The 24,068-nt window shown below is 49.8% G+C and overlaps 1 protein-coding gene across 1 annotated transcript in view; it reads right to left on the bottom strand.

Annotated features, from left to right (window-relative positions):
* LOC119946956 (Fc receptor-like protein 5) overlaps window positions 1-23,847 on the bottom strand; it is a 56,457-nt gene extending 32,610 nt beyond the window's left edge. The window contains exons 1-13 of the mRNA XM_038768437.1: window positions 23,582-23,847; window positions 21,319-21,339; window positions 19,577-19,834; window positions 17,398-17,652; window positions 15,980-16,099; window positions 14,142-14,198; window positions 11,383-11,414; window positions 10,184-10,284; window positions 7,196-7,266; window positions 5,497-5,625; window positions 3,573-3,593; window positions 2,746-2,976; window positions 837-1,103 (exon numbers count right to left, since the gene is read on the bottom strand). Of these exons, the coding sequence (XP_038624365.1) occupies window positions 837-1,103; window positions 2,746-2,976; window positions 3,573-3,593; window positions 5,497-5,625; window positions 7,196-7,266; window positions 10,184-10,284; window positions 11,383-11,414; window positions 14,142-14,198; window positions 15,980-16,099; window positions 17,398-17,652; window positions 19,577-19,834; window positions 21,319-21,339; window positions 23,582-23,612 (1,594 nt within the window). The 5' untranslated portion in view covers window positions 23,613-23,847. The remainder of the gene's footprint in view (window positions 1-836; window positions 1,104-2,745; window positions 2,977-3,572; window positions 3,594-5,496; window positions 5,626-7,195; window positions 7,267-10,183; window positions 10,285-11,382; window positions 11,415-14,141; window positions 14,199-15,979; window positions 16,100-17,397; window positions 17,653-19,576; window positions 19,835-21,318; window positions 21,340-23,581) is intronic.
* Between the last annotated feature and the right edge of the window lie 221 nt (window positions 23,848-24,068).

Below are 24,068 nucleotides of genomic sequence, written 5' to 3' on the forward strand. Positions count from 1 at the left end.
TGACGCAGCAAGGAGTGGGAAAAGAGGAAAGAAAGGCTCAGTCAGGGAAGGCCTCTTGGAGGAGATGGGCCTTGAATAAGGCTTTGAAAGGGGGAGAGTACTTATCTGTCAGATTTGAAGAAGGAGGGAGTTCCAGGCCAGAGACAGGATGTGGAAGCGGGGAGAAGGGCTTGAGGGAGCAGGACTGTGTCCAACCTGATTATCTAGTTTCTGCCCCAGTGCTTTGTACAGTGTTTAGCACATAGTAAATGCTTAACAAAGCATCTATGAGGAGCAGCATAGCCTAGAGAAAAGAGCATGGCCTGAGAGTCAGAGGACTGGAGTTCTAATCCTGGTTCCCTCCCTCCCCCCTGCTGTGTGACCTCGGGCAAGTTGCTTCACTTCTCTGGGCCTCGGTTCCCTCATCCGTTAAATGGAGTTGAAGACTGTGAGCCCCATGTGGGACGCGGACTGTGCCTAGCCTGATTAGCTTGTATCCCCCCCAGTGTTCAGTACAGTGCCAGACACAAATTTGGTGTGGGTAGGGAATGTATCTGTTTATTGTTCTATTGTCTTCTCCCAAGTGCTTAATACAATGCTTGGCACATAGTAAGCGCTCAGGAAATACAATTGAATGAATGCATGAACAAGCACTTAAAAAATTCCTTTTAAAAAACTGTCTCCATTATTATTGACAGGGAGAGGGGCAGAAGAACCAGCTGGACTTCCCCTCTTAAAAATAATAATAATAATGATGGTGTTTGTGAAGAGCTTACTATGTGCCAGACACTGTACTAAGTGCTGGCACTGTAACTAAGCGTTCCGGTCCCTCACTCCGTCCCTCTCCCACTCCTCACCTCGGACTTCTACGGCCACGGCCACTGCCGACTCCCTGGTCACAGTAACCGGGGTCCGGAGGGAGCCAGTGCAGTGATACCAGCCACCGTCCTCTGGCTTCGCTGAGGTGATGGCGAAGTCTGCGCTCTCGGGAGAGGAGCTCAGAGCCACGCCGTCGTGATAGAAGGTGACACGGGAGAGCGGCCAGTTCCTCCAGCTCCGACAGTGCAGGACCAGGGCCTCGCCCTCCCACACCGGGGACAGGGGGGCCTCCAGGATCAGCCATTCTGCGGCAGAGGCCGGGAGGGGGTGAGGGGCAGAGAAAGGAGGTTGTTGAGTGGAGGGAGAGGGAGAGAATGGGTCAAACGATCAATCAGTGCAATTTTCTTAGCGCTTACTATGTGTCGAGCACTGTATTCATTTGATCATATTTATTGAGCGCTTACTGTGGGCAGAGCACTGTACTGATCACTTGGGAGAGTGCAATGTAACAATAAACAGACACATTCCCTGCCCACAGCGAGCTGTACTAAGCACTTGGGAGAAGCAGGGAGAAGGAGGTTTGAGGCCTAGTGGATTAAATCATGTGTCTGGGAGCCAGGGGACCTGGGTTCAAATCCCAGGCCCACCATTTGTCGATGGTGTGACCTTGGGCAATTATAATAATTATGGTATTTGCTAAGCGCTTACTATGTGCCAAGCACTGTTCTAAGTGCTGGGATGGATACAAGGTAATCAGGTTTTCCCACGTGGGGCTCACAGTCTTAATCCCCATTTTACAGATAAGGTAACTGAGGAACAGAGAAGTGAAGCGACTTGCCCAAGGTCACACGTCAGACAAGTGGCAGTGCCAGAATTAGAACCCACATCACTTCACTTCTCTAGGCCTCAAATGCAAAATAAGGATTTGCTATCTAATAATGAATAATAGTAATAATAATCATCATCATCATCATTGTGGTATTTGTTAAGCACTTACTATGTGCCAGGCACTGTTCTAAGTGCTGGGGTGAATACAAACAAATTGGGTTGGACACAGCCCTGTCCCACATGGGGCTCACAGTCTCAATCCCCATTTTACAGATGAGGTAACTGAGCCCCAGAGAAGTGAAATGACTTGCCTAAGGTCACACAGCAGACAAGTGGCAGAGCCAGGGTTAGAACCCATAACCTTCCGACTCCACACCCGTGCTCTATCCGCTACACCATGTTCTCCCTCCTAGTTAAGTGGAGTCCCATGTAGGAAAGGTACTGAATTCAGCCTGATTAACTTGTATTTATCCCAGGGCTTGTAACAGTCGTTGACACATGGTAAGCACTTAACACATACCATAAAAAAAAAATTATTATGGCATGTGTTAAGTGCTTACTACGTGCCAAGCACTGGGGTAGATACAAGATAGATTGGACACAGTCCTGTCCCATATGGGGTTTACCATCTAAGAAGGAAAGAAAACAGGCATTAAATCCGCATTTTACAGATGAGGGAACTGAGGCCTGGAGAAAGGAAGTGACTTGCTCAAGGTCACACAGCAGACAAGTGGCAGAGCTGGAATCAGAACCCAGGTCCTTTGACTCCCAGGCCTCTACTCTTTCCAGTAGGCCTTGCTGTTTCTCGAAGATGGGTTGGAGGAGCATTTAAGGAAACAAAAAGGTCCTGAGGTGGGGTATTCAGACTTTCTTTAGTGGGATCAGGCTGAGGTAAAACCCTTTTTCTCCAGTGCTGGCTCTGTCCCTGTCTCTTGACCTTGTACTTCAAATTTTCTTCTTCCCAGCTCCTCCATATCTCTCTCTCTCTCTCTCTCTCTCTCTCTCTCTCTCTCTCTCTCTCTCTCTCTCTCTCTCTCTCTCTCTCTCTTTTCATGGTATTTGTAAAGTGCCAGGCCCTGTTCTGGTTGGGTTGGGGACAGAACCTTCCTCTGTCCTCACCATAGGACACGCTTAGATGGAAGGGCCTGCTGAACAGGTAGCCCATGCTCTGCTGGCCGATGTCCTCTTCTGGGATACCATCGACATCGGAGAGTCTGTCCAGAGGTTTGATGACCTTTCTCTTGTGGGAGTTGGGTCCTGGGGACTCTTCGCACTTCAGGGTCACCCTCTGGCCCGGGGCAACAGTGGCACACGAGGGCCTGGTGAGCTGTTCGGGTTTTGTGGCAGGCGCTGCGGAGGAAGGAGAAGAGGAAGTGGACACAGGTCACATCTACCTGGGTGTGGGGATCACCTTTTGTTGACCTTCCTCAGGGGCAGGGAGTTGTGGAAGGAGGGCTTTTGGGGTCTGTAAAGGAACCAGGGAGAGGGAGGGAGGGCTTGAAGCTGGGTTATATTTCACCTCCACAACCAGGCTTATTCTCAGTGGCCTATATGTCAGGGGGAGAGGATGGATGGGAAGAGAGAGAAAGAGAGTAGGGAGGGTGGTTGATGGAGTTACTAGTTTTACCCATGAGCCTTCACTCCAGCATAGATGGTTCCTGGTTTTACCCCTGAGCCTTCATTCCAATGTGGATGGGGTGATCTCCATCTGAGTTGGAGGTAGGGAATCAATTGCTTTGAAGCAGGCTAAGTCAGCTAGGAGATCGATTCAGCGAGAGGACCGGGCTCCGTTTGGTGTCGGGCGGGCAAGCCCCCATGATATTCCAACTTAGAGCCCCCAGGGGCCTGCTACATACGTCACTGCACCAGGGCTGGGGGTGGTGGGGGTGTTGGGGACCTCTGTCAGTCTGAGCCAGGGATGGGGAGGAGCAGTGAAAGAGACTCACCGGCATGTCCACTGCACAGACCTGCAAGAGATAAGAAAGGGGAGATAAGTCCTTCTTTTCGGCGGGGGGAGGGGGGGGACTGAGATGCTACAGGGTGGAAATTGGAGGGGACCTCCACCCCAAATGCCAGAGTCCCAAGATACTAGAAGCAGCCTTCCCCAGTAGAAAAAGAATGGGCCTAGGAGCAAGTGGTCTTGGGTTCTAATCCCCACTCTGCCATTTTTCTGCTGTGTGACCTTGGTTAAGTCACTTAATTTCTCTCTAGCTCAGGCACCTCATCAGCAGACTGTAAGATCACTGTGGGTGGGGAAAATGTCTGTTATACTGCTATATTGTTCTCTCCCAAGAGCTTAGTGCAGTACTTTGCATACCGTAAGTGCTCAATAAATATGATCAACTGACTGACAATCAATCAATCAATCGTATTTATTGAGCACTTACTGTGTACAGAGCACTGTACTAAGCACTTGGGAAGTACAAGTTGGGAAGTACAATAACTCTTAGAACAGTGTTCAGCACATAGTAAGCGCTTAAGAAATACCATAATACCATAATTATTATTATAGTGATACATGACTTGTTAACCCTCCTACTTAATAATGATGGCATTTATTAAGACTATGAGTCCCCTGTGGGACATGATTGCCTTGTATCTACTCAGCGCTTAGTATAGTGCTTGGCACATACATAGTATGTGCTTCACCAATACCATGGCTTAGTGGCTAGAAGACAGGCCTGGGAGTCAGAAGGCCCTGGGTTCATTCATTCATTCATTCAATTGTATTTATTGAGCGCTTACTGTGTGCAGAGCACTGTACTGAGCACTTGGAAAGTACAGGTTGGCAACATATAGAGATGGTCCCTACCCAACAGTGGGCTCACAGTCTAGGGTTCTAATTCTGACTCCACCACATGTCTGCTGTATGACCTTAGGTAAGTCACTTCACTTCTCTGGGCCTCAGTGACCTTATCTGTAAAACTGAGATTAAAAGTGTGAGCCCCATGTGGGAGAGGGACTATGTCCAACCTGATTAACTTGTGTCTACCCAGTGCTTACAAAAGTGCTTGGCATATAGTAAGCACTTAACAAGTGCTATTATTATTATTACTATTATTATTATTTTTATTTGTGTTCTTTTTAACTCAGCCCCCTGTGCCCAAGATGCTCATGCCTTATGTCCACGTCCACCCCTGGTTCTCCCATCTCCCTACCTACCCCTGACCAGCTGAAGCAGATAAAGTTCCAGAACCCCAACCCTGACATCAACTCAGGAGTATGAAAACATCCTCCTCTGGCTTCCACATCCCAGTGCCCCCAAGTCCAGAGAAGGAGAAATCCCAAGATGGAAAGAACACAGGCCTGGGAGTCAGAGGGACCTGGGTTCTAATTCCGGCTCTACCACGTGTCTGCTGTGTGACCTCAGGCAAGTCACTTCCCTTCCCTGCACCACAATTACCTTATCTGTAAAGTGGGGATTCAAACTTAGTCCCTCCTTCTTAGATTGGGTGCCTCATGTGGAACAGGGACTGTGACCAATCTGATTAACTTGTACCTACCCCAGTGCTTAGAACAGCGCTTGGCACATAATAAGTGCGGAACATCAATAGATCGATCCAGCAAGATGATGATGATGGCATTTGTTAAGAGTTTACTATGTGCAAAGCACTGTTCTAAGTGCTGAGCACTAAGACACTTTCCCCCTCCGGTCCCACCAGATGGCTTTTCCAACCCCTCTGCATGATGAGTCAAGTTGCTCTGTCCCATTGTTTCCCAGCATCCCCCTGGGGAGCCAGAATCCTGAGCCACTAGGAGAGGTCAAAGCTTTCTACCCATGTGGGGAGAGGGGGTCCCGTCCTAACCCCGGCCCTCAGCCCTCCAGCCCCTGACACCCAACGTTGCCCCCTCCCTCCCCTGCCAACTCACCCAGGACCAAGAGAGCTGCACCCAGTGGCATGGCAGAGCAGCCCGGCCCTGGAGAAAAGGAGCTGCCCATTGGCATGGCGATGGGAATCTCTGAGGGTTGTCGGCTGCTCCCGGCGTTATCGATCTGGGCTGGATGGAAAACGTCGCAGGTCGGAAAAAGGGGAAGCAAATCTTAACTGCCTCTTTGCCCCAGTTTGGGACTTCCTGCCTGTTTCTGGTCTCGATATTTGACTTTTACACCGCAAATCCGGAAGGGCCTAGGGTGGGAGTTATTTTTATTGTTGTGCTGATGGCCCCTTTGATTTCAGTACCTCTCTGAGGTAACTGAGGCTCAGAGAAGTAAAGAGACTTGCCCAAGGTAATGCAGCAGACACATGGTGGAGTCGGGATTAGAACCTAGGTCCTTCTGACTCCCAGGCCCGTGCTCTATCATCATCAATCGTATTTATTGAGCGCTTACTGTGTCCATTAGGCCATGCTGCTTCCCTAAGTGGCAGAAGTTGTCTCCTGCCACTCAATTCCAATCTGGTCTTTCCCTTTTAGGGAGCTCCCACTAGGTCATGCTGCTTCTCGGATCCTGCAGACAAAGCTCTAAGCTGGACGAAGGAGAGAGCAATGGGGGGAAAGAGAAGACAAGGACAGAAGTAGGGGGAAAGAGAAGACAGGGACAGGGTTAATAGTCTGGCAATCGGGATAGAGGGCCAGTGGCTGGGGGTTTGATTTCTGCAAGACAGTGTTTTGGACTTCATGTTATGCTAAGTGCCCGACATGAGGCTTTTGATGTCAGGTGTTGGACTAGTAGTAAGACCACCCTAGGCAGAGCTGAGGATCTCCTGAGAAGGTCCCTGGCTAGTTCTGAAAAGGCAGTTTAAGACTCTCCTCCTTTTCTGCTCCCACAAGGCCGAGACACAATCAATCGATGGATCATATTTATCAGACGCTTACTGCATTCAGAGAACTTTACTAAGCGCTTGGAAGAGTCCAATATAACAGAGTTAGTAGATACTTTCCCTGCCCACAACGAGATTAAAGTCTAGAGGTCTGTAAGCCACTTGGCGGCCCATCCAACCTCCCTCCCTCTCTCTGGTTCAGGTGGCCCCATTAGACCGTACAGCCTGAAAAACTGGAAGCCCCATTAGGGCAAGAGCCACTGCTCCTACTGTATTCTCTCACTTGCTCAGGACAGTGCCCTGTAGCCTCAGTCAGTACTGTTGAGTGAACCAATAGGTGGAGAACAGTGAGAAAGAGAAAGGGATAGAAAGTACTTGCCAGGGGAAAGGGGATGTGGTTAGAGCCCAGGGTTCTGACATGAACCAACCACGGGGCGAAGGTCATGGACCAGGTGGCTTCAGCTCAGCAAAGTAGAAGTGTTTCCAACATCAGGGAAATAGATATGGAGTCTGTCTCGTTCTGATCATTGTGACTCCTGCCGTGTGTGTGTGAGTGTGTGTGTGTGTGTGTGTGTGTGTGTGTGGTATTTGTTTGGGAGGGACCAATAGCGTTGGTAGACACAATTCCTGTCTTCAAGAGACTTTCAATGCAGCAGGGAAGGCAGTCACGAGAAAAAATTTCAGTTAGATGGAAGCAACAGAGTGAAAGCCCCTAATTCCCTCCCCTTCTATTAATGACTTTCTAATAACTTCCCGTTTCCCTACCCACCTGTAGGCTCAAGGGGAAGACACAGCAGTCTCCACCCCACCCCTCTCCCCAGACCCATCCAATTTCATCCCAGCACACTCCAGCTGCACCTGGCTAATGCTAAGCAGTGTGCTGGGGATGAGGTGGAGAACATTGTGTTCAGGCATCACTCAGGTTCTTTCACACATTTTTAAAGCCCCCCCCTCCCCCCCACCCCCCAACACCCATCCTGTTTTGTTTGTTCCCTCCCAGCTCAGGCCTGGGAGTCAGAAGGACCTGGGTTCTCATCCTGGCTCCACCGCAGGTCTGCTGTGTGACCTTGGGTAAGTCACTTCACTCTTCTGGGCCTCAGTTCCCTCATCTGTAAAATAGGGATTAAGTCTGTGAGCCCTATGTGGGACATGGATTGTGTCCAACTTGATTAGCTTAAACCTATCCCAGTGCTTAGTACAATGCTGGAGCTTAATGAATATCATTTAAAAACAAAGTGAAAACTCAATGTCTGTTTCATGATGACAAAGCATGGCAAATGCCCTCCCCCCCCGCCCCCCGCTCTCCTCGGCCAAATGAGCTGGAGGAGACAGGCAAAGGGGCTAGGATGACCTTGGGAATAGTCTGGAGTTCTATGCCACAGCACTTATGTATATATCTGTAATTCTATTTATTTTTATTGCTGTTTCACCCCCTCTAGACTGTGAGCTCACTGTGGACAGGGATTGTCACTGTTTATTGTTGTACTTTCCCAAGTGTTCAGTCCAGGGCTCTGCACAGAGTAAGTGCTTAATAAATACGATTGAATGAATGAAGGAAGGAAGGAATGAAATGACCCCCAAAGACAACCTCACAGTGGGCATCACATGATGGACTCTGGCCCCAGCTGCTTGGGTAAGTGAGGATGTGGAAGGTAAATGGTGATAAATTCACTTCAAAAGAATCACTATAATTTTCCATTGCTTGGGCAACAGGTGTCAGGTGAAACCCACGTGGGGGAAGGGTGGCTGGCAAACCCGGGGTGCACTGGAGGGTTGGGGGGAGCAGTCAACCCTGCTGCAGATGGGGCAGGGGAGGGGCCTAAAGGCCCCAAGGGAGGAAGGGAGGGGAGGCTTGGGTAGGGCAGCTGGGGTGGCTACAGCTTGGCTCTTCCTCCCTTTGCCTCTTTTTCAGGATCTCCCAGGGGCGCTGCCGAGACCCAAAAAGCCATCAGTTTTTGGTCAGTGGAGGAGTGGGCAGAGGGGTGGGGTGGAGACTGCTGTGTCTTCCCCTTGAGCCTGCTCTCCAACTTCCTTCTTGGGACAGTGGGCCAGCAGCTATCTGCAAGGTCCCTGTAAGTGTAGCTCTAAGATCCCTGCAGCAGCTCCCCAGTCCAATCAATCTTCTTTATTGAGAACTTACTATGTGCAGAGGGGCTTGGGAGAGTCCAGTGCAACAAAGTTGGTAGACGTGTTCCTCCTCCAAGAGGCCTTCCCTGACTAAGCCTGCCTTTCCTCTTTTCTCTCTCCCTTCTGTGTCACGTGACTTTCTCCCTTCATTCATCCCCCTCTCTCAGCCCCACAGCACTTATGTCCTTATCTGTCATTTATTTATTTCTATTAATGTGTCTCTGCCTCTAGACTATAAGCCCATCGTGGGCAGGGAGTGTGTCCGGTTATTGCTTTATTGTACTCTCTCAAGCACAACAGTGCTTGGCACATAGTAAGTGCTTAACAAATACTATTATTATCGGCACACAGAAAGTGCTCAAGAAATACAACTGAAGAAATGAATGAAAGCTCTTGGCCCACAATGTGCCAACGACCTGGAGGTGCCGCAGCAGAGCTGGACACTGCCGGGGGGCCGAGGGTCGGGCCGGGGGGTCTCATCTCTCAAGATGTAGTCCTTCCCCAGCACGGGGCTCCCCTGGGCTTACTAGCATGGCCAGCAGAAGCCTGTGCTGGGAGTTGGGAAAGGGGCTCAGCCTTGGTCAGTCTGGGATCAAACTCTCTGGCACTGCCCCACTTTCTCCCCATGATGCTTGGAGGTAGGGTCCCCCTCCTCTCTTGCCCCCTAATGATCTGCATCTCTGGTCAGACCAGGGCAGGAACAAGGTGAGAGCCAGCAGGAGGAGAACGGTTGGCATCAGAGACCGGAGTAGCACAGTGATGTGTTCTGGGAAATCACTGACTGGGGGAGCAGGACAGAGAGAAAAGCGGGGAGGGGTCACATAGACACTGACAATCCCAAAGGTTTTTTAAAATGCAGGTGTTAAGACTTTTATTTGACAATTCCAGCCCCACTACCCTCAGGATTATGGCATCAATTTGGGTTCTGATCCCAGCTCTGCCTCTTGTCTGCTGTGTGACCTTGGGCAAGTCACTTAATGATGCTGGGCCTCACTTCCCTCATCTGTAAAATGGGAATCAAGACTGTGAGCCCCACAATAATAATTATAATGATGGTATTTGTTTAGCGCTTACTATGTGCCAGGCACTGTACTAAGTGCTGGGGGTGGATATTGGCTTAATGAATGCCAATATTACTATACAAGCTAATCAGGTCAGACACTGTCCCTGTCCCACAGAGGGCTCACAGTCTTAATCCCCATGGAGAAGCAGCGTGGCTCAGTGGAAAGAGCCTGGGCTTTGGAGTCAGAGGTCATGGGCTTGAATCCTGGCTCTGCCACAGGTCTGCTGTGTGACCTTGGGTAAGTCACTTCACTTCTCTGTGCCTCAGTTACCTCATCTGGAAATTGGGGATTAAAACTGTGAGCCCCCCTGGGACAACCTGATCACCTTGTAACCTCCCCAGCGCTTAGAACAGTGCTTTGCATGCAGTAAGCACTTAACACATACCATTATTATTATTATTATTATTATTATTATTATTATTATTATGTGGGAGATGCACTGTATCCAACCTGATTAAGCTATCTATCCTAGCGCTTAGTACAGTGCCTGGCACACTGTAAGCGCTTAACAAATACCATAAAAATAAAAACCTGAGGGCAGTTAGGTTCAGGAGGGCAGCTTTTTCTTAGGAACTCTGAGAGCTGAACCTAGGGTCAGGGATTCACGAGTTTGGGATGTTCTCATAATCAAGACGGTCTCGCTCTTCCTCTTCCTCATCCGGGATGTCCGTGTGCTTGAGCAGAGAATAGGAGACCACACCGTCGTCCTGGAGGCAGAAAGAGGAATGGTTACTGAGGGAAGGGCGTGAGGGAGAGGGGAGAGGGAGAGGATGGGAGGGGGAGTGGGGCTCCGAAAGAGGAAGGGAAGAGGGTGGGAAGGGGAAGAAAGTAGGGAGGAAGGGAAAGGAGGAGAAGGAAGTGGAGAGGGATTGGGGAGAGGGAAAGAAGGGTGTGGGCAAGGAATGTGTCTACTGACTCTTTTGTACGGTACTTTCCCAAGTGCTTAATAAGTGCTCTGCACACAGTGAGTGCTCTATAAATACTACTGATTGTTAAGGGAGGGAGAAAAGTGAGGAGGAAGGGAAGGAGGCAGTGAGGGGAGAAGAAAGGGGGAAGTGAGGGGAGGAGAAAGTGGGGAGTGAGGGGAGAAGAAAGGAGGTAGTGAGAGGGGAAGAAAGTGGGGAATGGAAGGAGAAGGAAGTGGGGAATGAGGGAAGAAGAAAGTGGGGAGTGGAGGGATAAGGAAGTGGGGTGTGAGGGTAGAAAAAAGTGGGGAGTGAGGGAGGAAGAAAGAAGGGAGTGAGGGGAGAAGAAAGTGGTGAGTGAGGGAGGAAGAAAGTAGGGAGTGAGGGGGGAAGAAAATGGGGAGAGGAGGGAGAAGGAAGTGGAGATTGAGTGAGGAAGAAAGTGGGGAGAGGAGGGAGAAGGAAGTGGAAAGTGAGTGAGGAAGAAAGTGGGGAGAGGAGGGAGAAGGAAGTGGAGAGTGAATGAGGAAGAAAGTGGGGAGAGGAGGGAGAAGGAAGTGGAGAGTGAGTGAGGAAGAAAGTGGGGAGAGGAGGGAGAAGAAAGTGGGGAGAGGAGGGAAAAGGAAGTGGGGAATGAGGGGAGAAAAATGTAGGGAGTGGAAGGGGAAGGAAGTAAGGAGTGACGGGAGAAGAAAGTGGTGAGTGAAGCGAGGAGAAAGTAGGGAGTGAGGGGGAAGAGAGTTGGACTGAAGGGAGAAGGAAGTGGAGAGTGAAAGGAAATGGAAGTGGGGAGGGGGGAAAAGGGAGGAAAGAGAAGAAAGGGAGGAGAAGGAGGGAGGAGGAGGAGAAGAGAAACAAAAAAGGAGAGTCTTTTTCCATGTATGGGAGAATCATACTCACTTCCACCACGGGCAGGATCTCATGGGGTCTGGCTGTAGAGGGAAAGGGATGGGGTCAAACGTTGAGGTTGACAACTTGGCAGGGGGCAAGAAGCACTGAGGTTGACAACTTGGCAGGGGGCAAGAAGCGGGGCTTTGCAGATGAGGGCATCAGGGGTGCTCGAGGCCATCAGCCAGGCTAGAAGTAAGGCCAGGGTTGGCCAAGGGGCGAACAGAACCTTCTCCCCCTTCTGTCAGTATTTCACTTGGGGTGGGGGTGGGGGTCCAGCACCCCCCCCGGGATGTCTTTAGTTGTAGTTGTGCTTTCTCTGAAGTGTAAGCAGCATGGCCTAGGGAAGCAGCATGGCCTAATGGATAGAGCATGGGCCTGGGAGTCAGAAGTTCACAGGTTGTAATCCCGGTTCTGCCACTTGTCTGCTGTGTGGCCTTGGGTAAATCACTTCACTCCTTTGTGCCTCAGTTCCCTCATCTGTAAAATGGGGATTAAGACTTTGAGCCCCATGCAGGACAGGGACTATATCCAAACCAATTTGTATCTACTCCAGCACATAGTACAGTGCCTGGCACATAGTAAGCGCTTAACGAATAACACAATTATTATTACCCCTCTTGGAAGAGATGTCCTGCCCAGAGAATTCCTCTCCAGTCTTTTTTTTTTTTAATATTTTGTTAAGCGCACATTATGAGCCAGGCACACTGTGTCAGGTCCTCTGACTCCCAGACCAGTGCTCTTTCCACTAGGCCATACTCCCGAACACTTAGTACAGTGCTCTGTACACAGTAAGCGCTCGATAAATACCATTAATTGATTGACACCATATTGTCTTCAAGGAGCTTACAATGTAGCAGGGAAGATAGAGAAGGTAGATGATAGATAGTAAGTACCCCCAAAATACCATTGGTTGTTTGACTGTGGAATTAGGGTGCTGGTTTCAAATGACCCCAGCTCCAACAGAGGCACCCCCCTGCTGCCTCCTGGGAAAAAATCTGGCCTGGACAGACCTCGGTGGGGAATTCACTGACCTCCCTTGGCAGGGTTTTTTTAGGGGAGAGATGACGTTTCTTTGCTCATGTAGATGAGACTGTAAACTCGTATGGACAGGGAACGTGTCCGCTAATTCTGCCATAGTGTACCCTCCCAAGCGTTTAGTACAGTGCTGTGCACATAGTAAGTGCTCAGAGAAGCAGCATGGCCTTGTGAATAGAGCACGGGCCTGGGAGTCAAAAGGACTGGGATTCTAATTCCCTTCCTGCCACCAACTCTGCTGAGTGACCTTGGGAAATTCATTTCACTTCTCTAGGCTTCGGCTGCTTCATATGTAAACTGGAGATTGAGATAGTGAGCCTCATGAGGGACAGGGATTATGCCCACCCCAAGTTGCTTGTATCAACTCCGGCACTTAATAGAGTGCTTGGCACATAGTAAACGCTTAACAATTACCACAATTAATAAATACTATTGACTGATGGAGGAGCTGGGGTGATACACACACACACACACACACACACACACACACACACACACACACATATATCTTTTTTTTAGTGGTATCTATTAAGCGCTTACTATGCGCCAGGCACTGTACTAACTGCTGGATAGTCAACCTACTAAACCCTAGATTCTCCCTGCCCACCCTGCCTCAGTTTGGCTGTCTGCAGAGCTGCCTTGCCGGCTCGGGGTCGCAGGGAAGGGGTGCGGTGTGGTGGGGAGGGGGGCTCCCAGTTGCAGACAAACGGGGGACAGACTGACCCAAAGCACATTCCAACCCCCCCGCAGCGCCGCACCTGCATCCCCAAACCCTTTGATGAGATTCCGTATTCCTCTCGGCCGCCTGGACTTTCCTCTCTTCCCCCTCCCCCCATCCCACCCCAAAAAGACCTTGGTTATGGTGCTAACCCACAGAGAAGGCTGCATTTCCCTGGGAATAAAGTGTTCCCCGAGAAGGGGAGGAATCTCCTTAGCTTAGGGTCATCCCAGCCCATCTGCTCCCCATTCTGAGCCCAGAATTAGCCATCTAGGATGGTTTGTCCTAAGCCTCTGTTCTGTAACCCCTATTCACTGCTTCAGTCTCAACTCCTTTCCTTTCCTTCTCCCGCTACTTCAAAGTCTTTTTGAAGGCACATCTCCTCCACATCTTAGCCTTCCCTGACTAAGCCCTCCTTTTCTCTTCTCCCACTCCCTTCTGTGTGGCCTTGACTTGCTCCCTTTATTCATCCCACCCTTCCAGCCCACAACACTCATGTCCATATCTGTCATGTATTTATTTGTATTATTGTCTGTCACCCCCTTTAGACTGTAAACTCCTTGTGGGCAGAGAATGTGTCTGTTTATAGTTCTACTGTACTCTCCCAAGCGCTTAAGTACAGTGCTCTGCCCACAGTAAGCACTCAATAGATATGATTAAATGAATGAATGACTCCCGCTCAACTTCTTGCCTCTAGATCCCTCCCTGATCCCAAAAATTCCACAGGAAATCCTGCCTTTTCAGGAAAATCTCGGGTTATCAGAGAGGGAGGAAGAGAGAGAGAGAGAGGCTGTGGGCTCCATCCCATCTCAGACCCAGGTGCTTCCCTTTTCCTGGCCCCTGCCCAGTCCGGGAGTGGGATACGGAATTGACCAAGGGATTTGAGCCTTCCACCCTCACTGCAATCCGGCTAAGCTTCACACAAGCCCCCCCACAAAACCCGAAACAAACTGCTGACAAAATGGCACTGCAGGAGGAGGGGCAGGAAGGAGCCCCAGTGGCAAACGACACTCACGTGTATCTTCCGGGGGGGCTTCGTACCCATCCCCGTGCTCAGGGCTTTCTGAAGGAGCTGAGGAGGGGCACATTAGCAGGTTAGTAAGGGGGCTCAGGTAGAGGTTGGGGACGCGGAGCCAGCAGGCACCGCCTCAGGACTAGATTGGAGAAGGGAAGAGTATCAGTTATGTTAAATTGGAAGCGTCCTGTGGGCAGAGAGCATGTTTATTTACTCATTCATTTGATCATATTTATTAAGCTCTTATTGTGTGCAGAGCACTGTACTAAGCGCTTGGGTCAGTACAATAGAACAATAAACAGACACATTCTCTGCCCATAATGGGCTTCCTACTACATCCCTTCGGCGTCATATAGGCACTCGGATCTGTAATATTTACAATATTCACCCCATACTCAGCTCCGCAGCATACATATCCATAATTAATTATTTCTATTAATGTCTGGTGTGTCTGCCAATTCCCTTGTATTGTACTCTCCCGAGCACTTAGCACAGTGCTCTGCATGGCCTAGTGGATAGAGCACAGGCTTGTCAGAAGGTTCTAAAACCAGCTCTGCCACTAGTCTGCTCTATGACCTTGGTCATGTCACTTAACTATTCTGTGCCTCAGTTACCTTATTTGTAAAAAGGGGCTTAAGACTGTGAGCCCCACGTGGAACATGGTTTATATCCAACCTGATTAGCTCGTATCTACCCCATCACTCATTCGAGTGCCTGGCACATAGTAAGCACTTAACAAATACCATAAAAGGTTAAGTGTTTGATAAATGCCTTGGATTGACCTGGCAATTGATTCCCTGCCCTCTTTGTGGGCAGGGAATGTGTCTCTTTATTGTTATATTTACTCTCTCCCAAGCGCCTAATACACTGCTCTACATTCAGTAGGTACATAGTCAATACTATTGATTGGTCGAATGATTGTATTTTTAAATTCAGCAGTCAATTGTGTGGCAGCAAGAGTCCCAAGGCCAGCTGAATACTGAGCAAAAAACAGAGCCTTGCCATGTTATAAAGCCCACTGTGGGCAGGGATTGTTTCTATTTGTTGCCGAATTGTACTTCCCAAGCTATAATTACAGTGCTCTGCACACAGTAAGTGCTCAGTAAATGTTATCGAATGAATGGATGAATAAAGCCTCAGTCTGCTCACACAGGGAATAGTACAGTGCTGTGCACACAGTAGGAGCTCAATGAATACTCTAATAATACTAATGACTGTCACATCTGTTAAGCACTTACTATGGGCTATGCACTATACTAAGCGCTGAGGTGGATACAAGCAAATTGGGTTGGACACAATGAGCTCATGTGGGGACCGTGTCCAACCCGATCTGCTTGTAGCTACCTCGGCGCTTAGTGGAGTGCCTGACACATAGTAAGCGCTTCACAAATGCCACATTATTATTATTATTAGACCGTAAGCTCATTGTGGGGAGGGAATGTGCTGTTATAGTGTAATATTGTCCTCTCCCAAGTGCTTAGGACAGCTATCTCGGTGCTTACTACAGTGCCTGACCCATAGTAAGCGCTTCACAAATATCGCAGTTCTTCTTCTTATTAGACTGTAAGCTCGCTGTGGGGAGGGAATGTGCCTGTTATATTGTTGTATTGTCCTCTCCCAAGCGCTTAAGACAGTGCTTTGCACATAGTAAGTGCTCAATAAATATGATCGAATGCCACAATGAGCTTACAGTGTGTGTGTACTTAGGTATCGTTACCTGTGGTGTATGTGTTGTGTGTACATGGGTGGAGTCTGGGAGAGTGTGGCTCATGGAGCCAAGCACAGATGAACGAAAGGGAAAACACAGATGAATGAAGGGGAAGAGCAGGAGCACAAACCTGTTTTTCTCCGGAGCTTGAAGAAATATATAAGAGCGGTGGCAGTGGCAGCAGCAGCGATGGCCACACCAAGCCCGCTGAACACAGCCAGTATCCCCCACTGGCTCAGGATGCTCCTCCCTGGGAGGGAAGAGAGATCTTAGGATGAAGCCGGACCTCTGGTCCCGACAGCCAAGGCCGGAGATTCCCCGTCTCCACTCTCGGCCCCAGGCAGGTTCATCCCGCTCCCCATCACATGCATCTCTGTTCATAATGATCATTATGTTTGGGAAGCACTGACTATGTGCCCAATCACTGTACTAAGCACTGGGGCAGAGATGAGAAAATCAGGTCCCCTAGGGGACTCACAGTTTAAGTAGTCTGAGAAGCAGCGTGGCTTAGTGGATAGAGCACGGGCCTGGAAGTCAGAAGGTCCTGGGTTCTAATCCCAGATCCACCTCTTCTCTGCTGTGTGACCTTGGCAAGGTCGCTTCACTTCACTGGGCCTCAGTGGCCTCATTTGGAAAATGGGGATTGAGAGCATGAGCCCCACGTGGGACAGGGACCGTATCCAGCCAGATTAATTTGTATCAACCCCAGCACTTAGGACAGTGTCTGGCACCTAGTAAGCTTTAATTCTATTTGTTCTGACGATTTTGACACCTGTCTACATGTTTTGTTTTGTTATCTGTCTCCCTCTTCTAGATTGTGAGCCCGTTGTTGGGTAGGGACTGTCTCTATATGTTGCCGACGTGTACTTCCCAAGCGCTTAGTACACTGCTCTGCACACAGTAAGTGTTCAATAAATACGACTGAATGAATGAATGAATGAATGAATGAAAGTACCATAATTATTCATTCTTCTTAAGTAGGAGAGAGAACAAGGATTGAATCCCCAGTTTGCAGATGATGGAACTGAGGCACAGAGAATTGATGTGACTTGCCCAAGGCCACAGAGCAGGTAAGTGGCAGAGTGGGGATTAGAACTCGGGTCGTCTGACTTCCAGGACTGTACTCTATCCACTAGGCCATGCTGCTTCCTCATAGGCTGGAGAGAGAGAGACAGAAAGAGACAGAGAGAGAGAGACAGACAGAGAGATAGAGCGACCTAGTGGCCAGTGAGTAGGGTCTGAGTGAATCCATCCCCCTGGGCGTGGAGACACATCCAAATTGGCCATCAGTCAACCTCGGCAATCGTAGCAAACCCTGGATTCCGGTCATTCTTCCCGTTTTTCAGAGGACTGAACTTGGGCCTAGAGAGGATTGAGTGACTGCTCCAAGGTCACCCAGCTGGGCCTGGCCAAACCAGGACAGGAACCCCCCGGTGTGCTGACTCTCAGGCCTGCGTTTCCTTCTGTGCAGCACTTGACCGGAAACCCTTCCCTCTCAACCTCTCCCCTCAGGGATTCTCTCCCACTGCTCGGAGGGGAGGCCCTCACCTTGGACAGTGATGTTGAAGACGGATGACGTGAAGCGTTCGTGGCCCATGAACCCTGAGCAGAAGTAAGAACCACTGTGGCTTTGCTTGGCCTGGGGGATGGAGAAGTTGGAATTCTCGTGGAAGAACTTCAGGGCTTTGCCATCCTGGTAGAAGATCACCTTAAACAAGGGGTGATTCCTCCAGCTGTGGCATCTCAGTACCATGGGTTCCCCCTCCAGGAACACCCAGCTGGTGGTCTGCAGGAGTAGCCAGTCTGGAAGAGAATAATAATAATAATAATGGTATTTGTTAAGCACTTACTATGTGTCAGGCACTCTACTAAGTGCTGGGGTGGATACAAGCAAATCGGGTTGGACACAGTCCCTGCCCCACATGGGGCTGACGGTCTCAATCCCCATTTTACAGTTGAGGTAACTGAGGCACAGAGAAGTGAAGTGACTTAACCAAGTGACTTAACCAAGATCACACAGCAGATACAGCAGAGCCCAGGGAGACACAGGTCAGGAGGCCTCCGCTCGGTACCTGAGCCAGGGGCGTTGGGGTCAGTCAGTCAGTTAATTGCATTTATTGAGCGCTTACCTTGTGTAGGGCGCTGTACTAAGCACTTGGGAGAGGACACTATGTTGCCAATTTGTACTTCCCAAGCGCTTAGTACAGTGCTCTGCACATAGTAAGCGCTCAATAAATACAATTGATGATGATGATGATGACGACACTAGGGTAAGCAAACAGGCACATTCCCTGCCCATAAGGAGCTTACAGTCTGGAGGGGGAGGCAGACATGAATAGAAATAAATCAAGTGGCAGATGTGGACATAAGTGCTGTGGGGCTGGGTGGGAGGGGATGAATAAAGGGAACAAGTCAGGGAGACTCAGAAGGGAGGGGGAGAAGAGGAAATGGGGGCTTAGCAATGTGGCGCAGTGGAAAGAGCTCGGGCTTTGGAGTCAGAGGTCATGGGTTCAAATCCCAGCTCCACCAATTGTCAGCTGTGTGACTTTGGGCAAGTCACTTCACTTCTCTGGGCCTCAGTCACCTCATCTGTAAAATGGGGATTAAGACTGTGAATCCCCCCATGGGACAACCTGATCACCTTGTTACCTCCCCAGTGCTTAGTACAGTGCTTTGCAAATAGTAAGCGCTTAATAAATGCCATCGTTATTATTATTATTATTATTAGTCAGGGAAGGCCTCTTGGAGGTGATGGGCCTTCAATAAGACTTTGAAAGTGGGGGAGAGTCATTATCTGTCGGATTTGAGGAGGGAGGGCATTCCAGGCCAGAAGCAGGAAGCGGATGAGAGAATGGCGATGAGTTAGACCAGATCGAGGTACAGTGAGAAGCTTGGCATTACACCGTGATTATTAAACTCTCCCAAGCATTGCTCTGAGGCAGACATGAACCTAAATAATAATAATAATAATAATAATAATAATAATAATAATGGCATTTGTTAAGTGCTTACTATGGGCAAAGCACCGTTCTAAGCTCTGGGGAGGTTACAAGGTGATTAGGTTGTTCCACAGGGGGCTCATGATCTTAATCCCCATTTTACAGATGTGGGAACTGAGGCCCAGAGAACTGAAGTGACTTGGCCAGAGTCACACAGCTGACAATTGGCAGAACCGGGATTTGAACCCATGACCTCTGACTCCAAAGCCCGTGCTCTTTCCACTGAGCCATGCTGCTTCTCTAAACAGCCAGGTTCCACTCCCCAAGGGAGGACACTGATGTATAATCCCAAATTCCCATTCCTTGCCCATTTTTTAATGGTATTTGTTAAACGCTTACTATGTGCCAGGCACTGTACTAAGTGCTGACGTAGATTCAAGCTAGTCAGGTTAGACATAGTCCCTGTCCCATATGAGGCTCACAGTCTTCATCCCCATTTTTACAGATGAGTCAGTCAGTCAATAGTATTTGTTGAGGGCATGCTGTGCACAGATCACTGTACTAAGCACTTGGGAGAGTATGACATAAAAATGTAACAAACACTTTCCCTGGCCCCAAAGATAAGGGAACTGAGGCCCAGAGAAGTGAAATGACTTGTCCGAGGACATGCAACAATTGGTGGAGCTAGGTTTAGAACCCAGGACCTTCTGACTCCCAGGCCAGTGCCATTCCCCTGTCTTCCTCCCTGCCCGCCCCCTGATCTCAGCCCCCTTCTCCTCAGCACTCACCGCTGTAGACATCCAGCCTCACAGGGTCACTGAGCGTGGAATCCCCCATCCGGCACCGGTATTCCCCACTGTCGTTGAAGGTGACCATCCAGATGCCGTAGCTGGGGGTCTGGATCCCGAGGACCGTGCCATTGTGGAACCACTGGGTGACGTGGTCCCCCGAAGGGTTGGGGCTGTCGCAGTTCAGTGTCACACTGTCTTCCCTGAACACATTGATCCATGGAGGGCTCAGGGTAAGCACAGACTTTGGGGGGTCAGCTGAGGTGGGTAGAGAGGGGAGAGGGAGTTAGAAAAGAGAGCTCTGAGAGTCTGGCATGGATCCACTCAGAGTTTATATGGCGCAGATATACAGATCATGCAGTCACAGACATAAACACCCAAATAATCATTATGGTATTTGTTAAGTGCTTACTATGTGCACTGTACTAAGCCCTGGGGTGGATACCAGCAAATCAGGTTGGACACAGTCCCTGTCCCACATGGGGCTCACAATCTCAACTCCCAGTTTACAAGCGAGGCAACTGAGGCACAGAGAAGTGAAGTAACTTGCCCAAGCCACACAGCAGACACATGGTGGAGACAGAATTAAAACCCACGACCTTCTGACTCCCAAGCCCGGGATCTATCCACTACACCATGCAGCCTGGAGCCTGCAGGTTTTTAGTCAATTTGCATGAAGCTGAAACCAACATTTCTTGGGGCAACTGAAGGACATGGTGAATAGTAGTAATAATAAAAATGGTACTTGTTAAGCTCTTACTATGTACCAAGCACTGTTTTAAGCACTGGGGTAGATACAAGGTAAAGAAACTGGACACAGTCTATGTCCCATATGAGGCTCACACTCTTAATCCTCATTTAGACGAGGGACCTAAGGCCCAGAGAAGTTAAGTAACTTGCCCCCGGTCACACAGCAGACGCACCTGATCCTTCTGACTCCAAGGCCCCTGCCCTATCTGTTCGGCCATGCTGCTTATTCAGCATTGTACATGGAGTTAGATCGTGAGAGCCATGTGGGACAAAGACTTTGTCCAACCTGATAAAACTCGTATCTACCCCAAAGCTTGGAACAGTGGTTGACAGTAAGCAGTAGGCGCTTAACAAAGACAGGAAAAAACAAAAAAAAAAAAAAAGAAAAGTTGCCAGATGTGCTGACTCAGCTTCTCAGTTCCGGGAGGGAAGGATTCGGCCCCACCCCTGCTGTGGTTTCCTCAAAGCCCAGAAGAGCCGGCCTCGATAGGACTCAGGGACTCAGGGATGTTTGAGGGAAAGTGGGGCAGTGCTATGGGGAGATGATTCGTTGTCAGCTCCTGTCCTCTGGGCAGATAATAATAATAATAATAATAATAATAATAATTGTGGTATTTATTAAGTGTTTACTATGTTCCAGCCACAGTACTAAGTGCTGCAGTGGATACAAGCAAATCGGGTTGGACACAGTCCCCATCCCATGTGGGACTCACAGTCTTAATCCCCATTTTACAGATGAGGGAACTGAGGTCCAGAGAAGTGAAGTAACTTGCCCAAGGACACAAGGCACACACGTGGCAGAACCAGGAATAGAACCCAGATCCTTCTGACTCCCAAGCCCATACTAAGCCACCTAAACTCCTTGTAGGCTAAACTAAACTCCTTGTGGGCAGGGATCATGTCTACGAACTCTAGTGTATTGTGCTCTGAACAAGGTAAGCGCTCAATAAATACTACTGATTGATTGATTGATTGATTAGGCAAGGACTCACCTGCTTGTCCACCACCAGGAGCTGCAAAAAAACAGAGAATGAAGATGAGCAAAGCCCCAGGAGTCAGGGAGGGGACCCCCTGGTAGGGCTTAGGGATGGAATGGCATCACTGCCCCAAGCCTCCCAAGCCCACAACCTTCCTCCCCTGACCCAGACCCTCCCTGTCTCCCTACACTTCCACAGGAGAAGTTCTGAGAGGGCAATGGAGGGGTTCAACTCCATTTAGTATTAGACCGAAAAGGAAGAAGTGTTCGTGGGGTGGCCCGGAGTTAAGGCAGGTTGTCCAGGATAGGAAGAATTGGGGGGTGGGGGGGGTGAGAAAGATCTGGGGGTAGTAATAATAATAACAACAATAATTGTATTATTCATTAAGCACTTACTAAGTGCCAGGGTGGTATGTTTGGTGGGTGGTGTTTGTGTGTGAAGCAGCATGGCCCAGTAGGAAGAGCACGGGCCTGGGTGTCAGAGGATGTGGGTTCTAATTCCGCCTCTGCCCCTTGTATGCTGTGTGACCTTGGGCAAGTCACTTAACTTCTCTGGACCTCAGTTCCCTCATCTGGAAAATGGGGATTCAGACTGTGAGGCCCATGTGGGACAAGGACTGTGTTCAATCTGATTACCTTGTATCCACCCCAGTGCTTAGAACAGTGCTTGGTATATAATAATAATAATAATGATGGCATTTGTTAAGTGCTTACTATGTAAAAAGCACTGTTCTAAGCACTGGGGAGGTTACAAGGTGATCAGGTTGTCCCACAGAGGGCTTACAGTCTATCCCCATTTTACAAATGAGGTAACTGAGGCACAGAGAAGTTAAGTGATTTGCCCAAAGTCACACAGTTGACAGTTGGCAGAGCCAGGATTTGAACCCATGACCTCTGAATCCAAAGCCCGTGCTCTTTCCACTGAGCCATGCTGCTTCTCAGTAGTAAGCACCTAACAAATACCATAATAATTACTATTATTTTTGCTGAGCCCTGGGATAAAGGTTACAAGGTTAATCAGGTCCCACCTGGGGCGCAAAGTGTAAGTAGGAGGGAGAATAGGTATTGAACCCCCATTTTACAGATGAGGGAACTGAGACACAGAGAAGTGAAGTTACTTGTCCAAGGTTGCGCAATGGACAAGTGGCAGAGCCCAGATTAGAATGCTGGTCTTCTGTCTCCCAGGCCCTGGTCTGGGGCCACTAGGTCAATCTGTTTCTTTCCATCCCTGGGCTGATTGGTGAACCAATGCTGCAGTGGGGTGGGGATGGGGATTTAGACCAGAACACCACCCTCCCACTCTTGCTAATGGGGGAACAAGAGGGAAGCGGATGTGGGGATGTGGGTTTGAGACCTGAGAAAATCAGGTTTTATGGCTCTGTGAGTCTGTGAAATGGTCCCTAACTTGGGCCTTGGTGGAGGGGAGGGGGGTGGGGGAGAGAAGGGAAGAGGGAAGATGAAGATAATAATAATAACAATAATAATAATAATACTGATAATTGCTTTTGTTAAGTGCTTACTAAGTGCCAGGCACTGCACTAAGCACCGGGGTGGATATAAGCAAATCGAGTTGGACACAGTCCCTGTCCCATGTGGGGCTCACAGTGTTAATCCCCATTTTACAAATGAGGTTACTGAGGCTTAGAGAAATGAAGTGACTTGCCCAAGATCACACAGCAGGCAAAGGCGGGGGAGGAGCTGATGCTGTGCCATCTGCTGAAGTGATAAGATTCTTCAGAACTCATCCCTCACACCCCCCAGGGAGATAGCCACCCTCCAACCCTCACCCCTGACTCCCTAGAGACAATGAAATGGCTTCTGAGCTTCCATCTTGTTCACCCGGGTGTCTGTGCCCCAAAGAGGGGGAACTGGAGAGATTTGCCATGCCTGCAGATGGGCCCACCCAAGGGCACCAAGCCCCATGCCTTCCCTGGAGATGGGCACCAAGCCCAGCCAGGAGGAGCAGAGACTTCTAGAGAGGGTCCTATCCTCAGCTGGAGCAATGCACCCCCATCCTCTGCCTGAATATGTGAGCCCCTCCACCCCTTCTAAGCCCCCCTACCTCTGAGAAGAGTCCGGCTCAATGGCTTTCCCCAGGTTTCCACCAACCACTCCTGCCCCTAGCCTTGCAAGCATGGCCCAGTCCCTGTCTCCTACCTAGATGGACCCAGTGACTCAGGAACGGTGTCCTCAGTGGGCAGATCTAGGGCATGACTCCAGGCCCCTCCCCCTGCTCTTACCCCCCACCTCTCTAGGAATCCCCCCGCAGGATCACTCACCCAACACCAGCAGAGCAGTCAGCAGCAGCATGAGGAAGAGGGGGGCCTACCGGATCTTCCGCTTGTTGGTGGCTTGCGCTCAGGGCTAGGGGAACGGAGAAGGTGGGAGCTGAGGAAAACCTGGGGTCTCACAGCAGACCCCCAGAGGTCTCAGAGGTCTCCCCGGCCCCCGCACCGGGCAGAGTAGTCTCAGGGCAGTGGAGTCCCCAGCTATCTTTCAGAGAAAGAGGAAATGAGCCGAGGAATTTTGCCTCATCGCAGCGGCCCTCGGTCCCTCAGCCAAATCAGGGCTTCCGCCGCCCAGGCCCTGCCCACCCCCAGCTGGAGGCAGGCTCCTGCCAAAACTCCCGATTCCGAGGAATTTCAGAAAAACAAATCCACGACCTCGGCCCGCCGCCCCCGCTGGGGTGAGAGACAAGGCCTGACCATCAAGAACGCCCCCTCCCCCAGGCCCTGGCTGTTTCCCGGGTCTCCGCACATACTAGCA

Source organism: Tachyglossus aculeatus, chromosome Y4, assembly GCF_015852505.1.
Source record: "Tachyglossus aculeatus isolate mTacAcu1 chromosome Y4, mTacAcu1.pri, whole genome shotgun sequence".
NCBI lineage: Eukaryota > Metazoa > Chordata > Mammalia > Monotremata > Tachyglossidae > Tachyglossus > Tachyglossus aculeatus.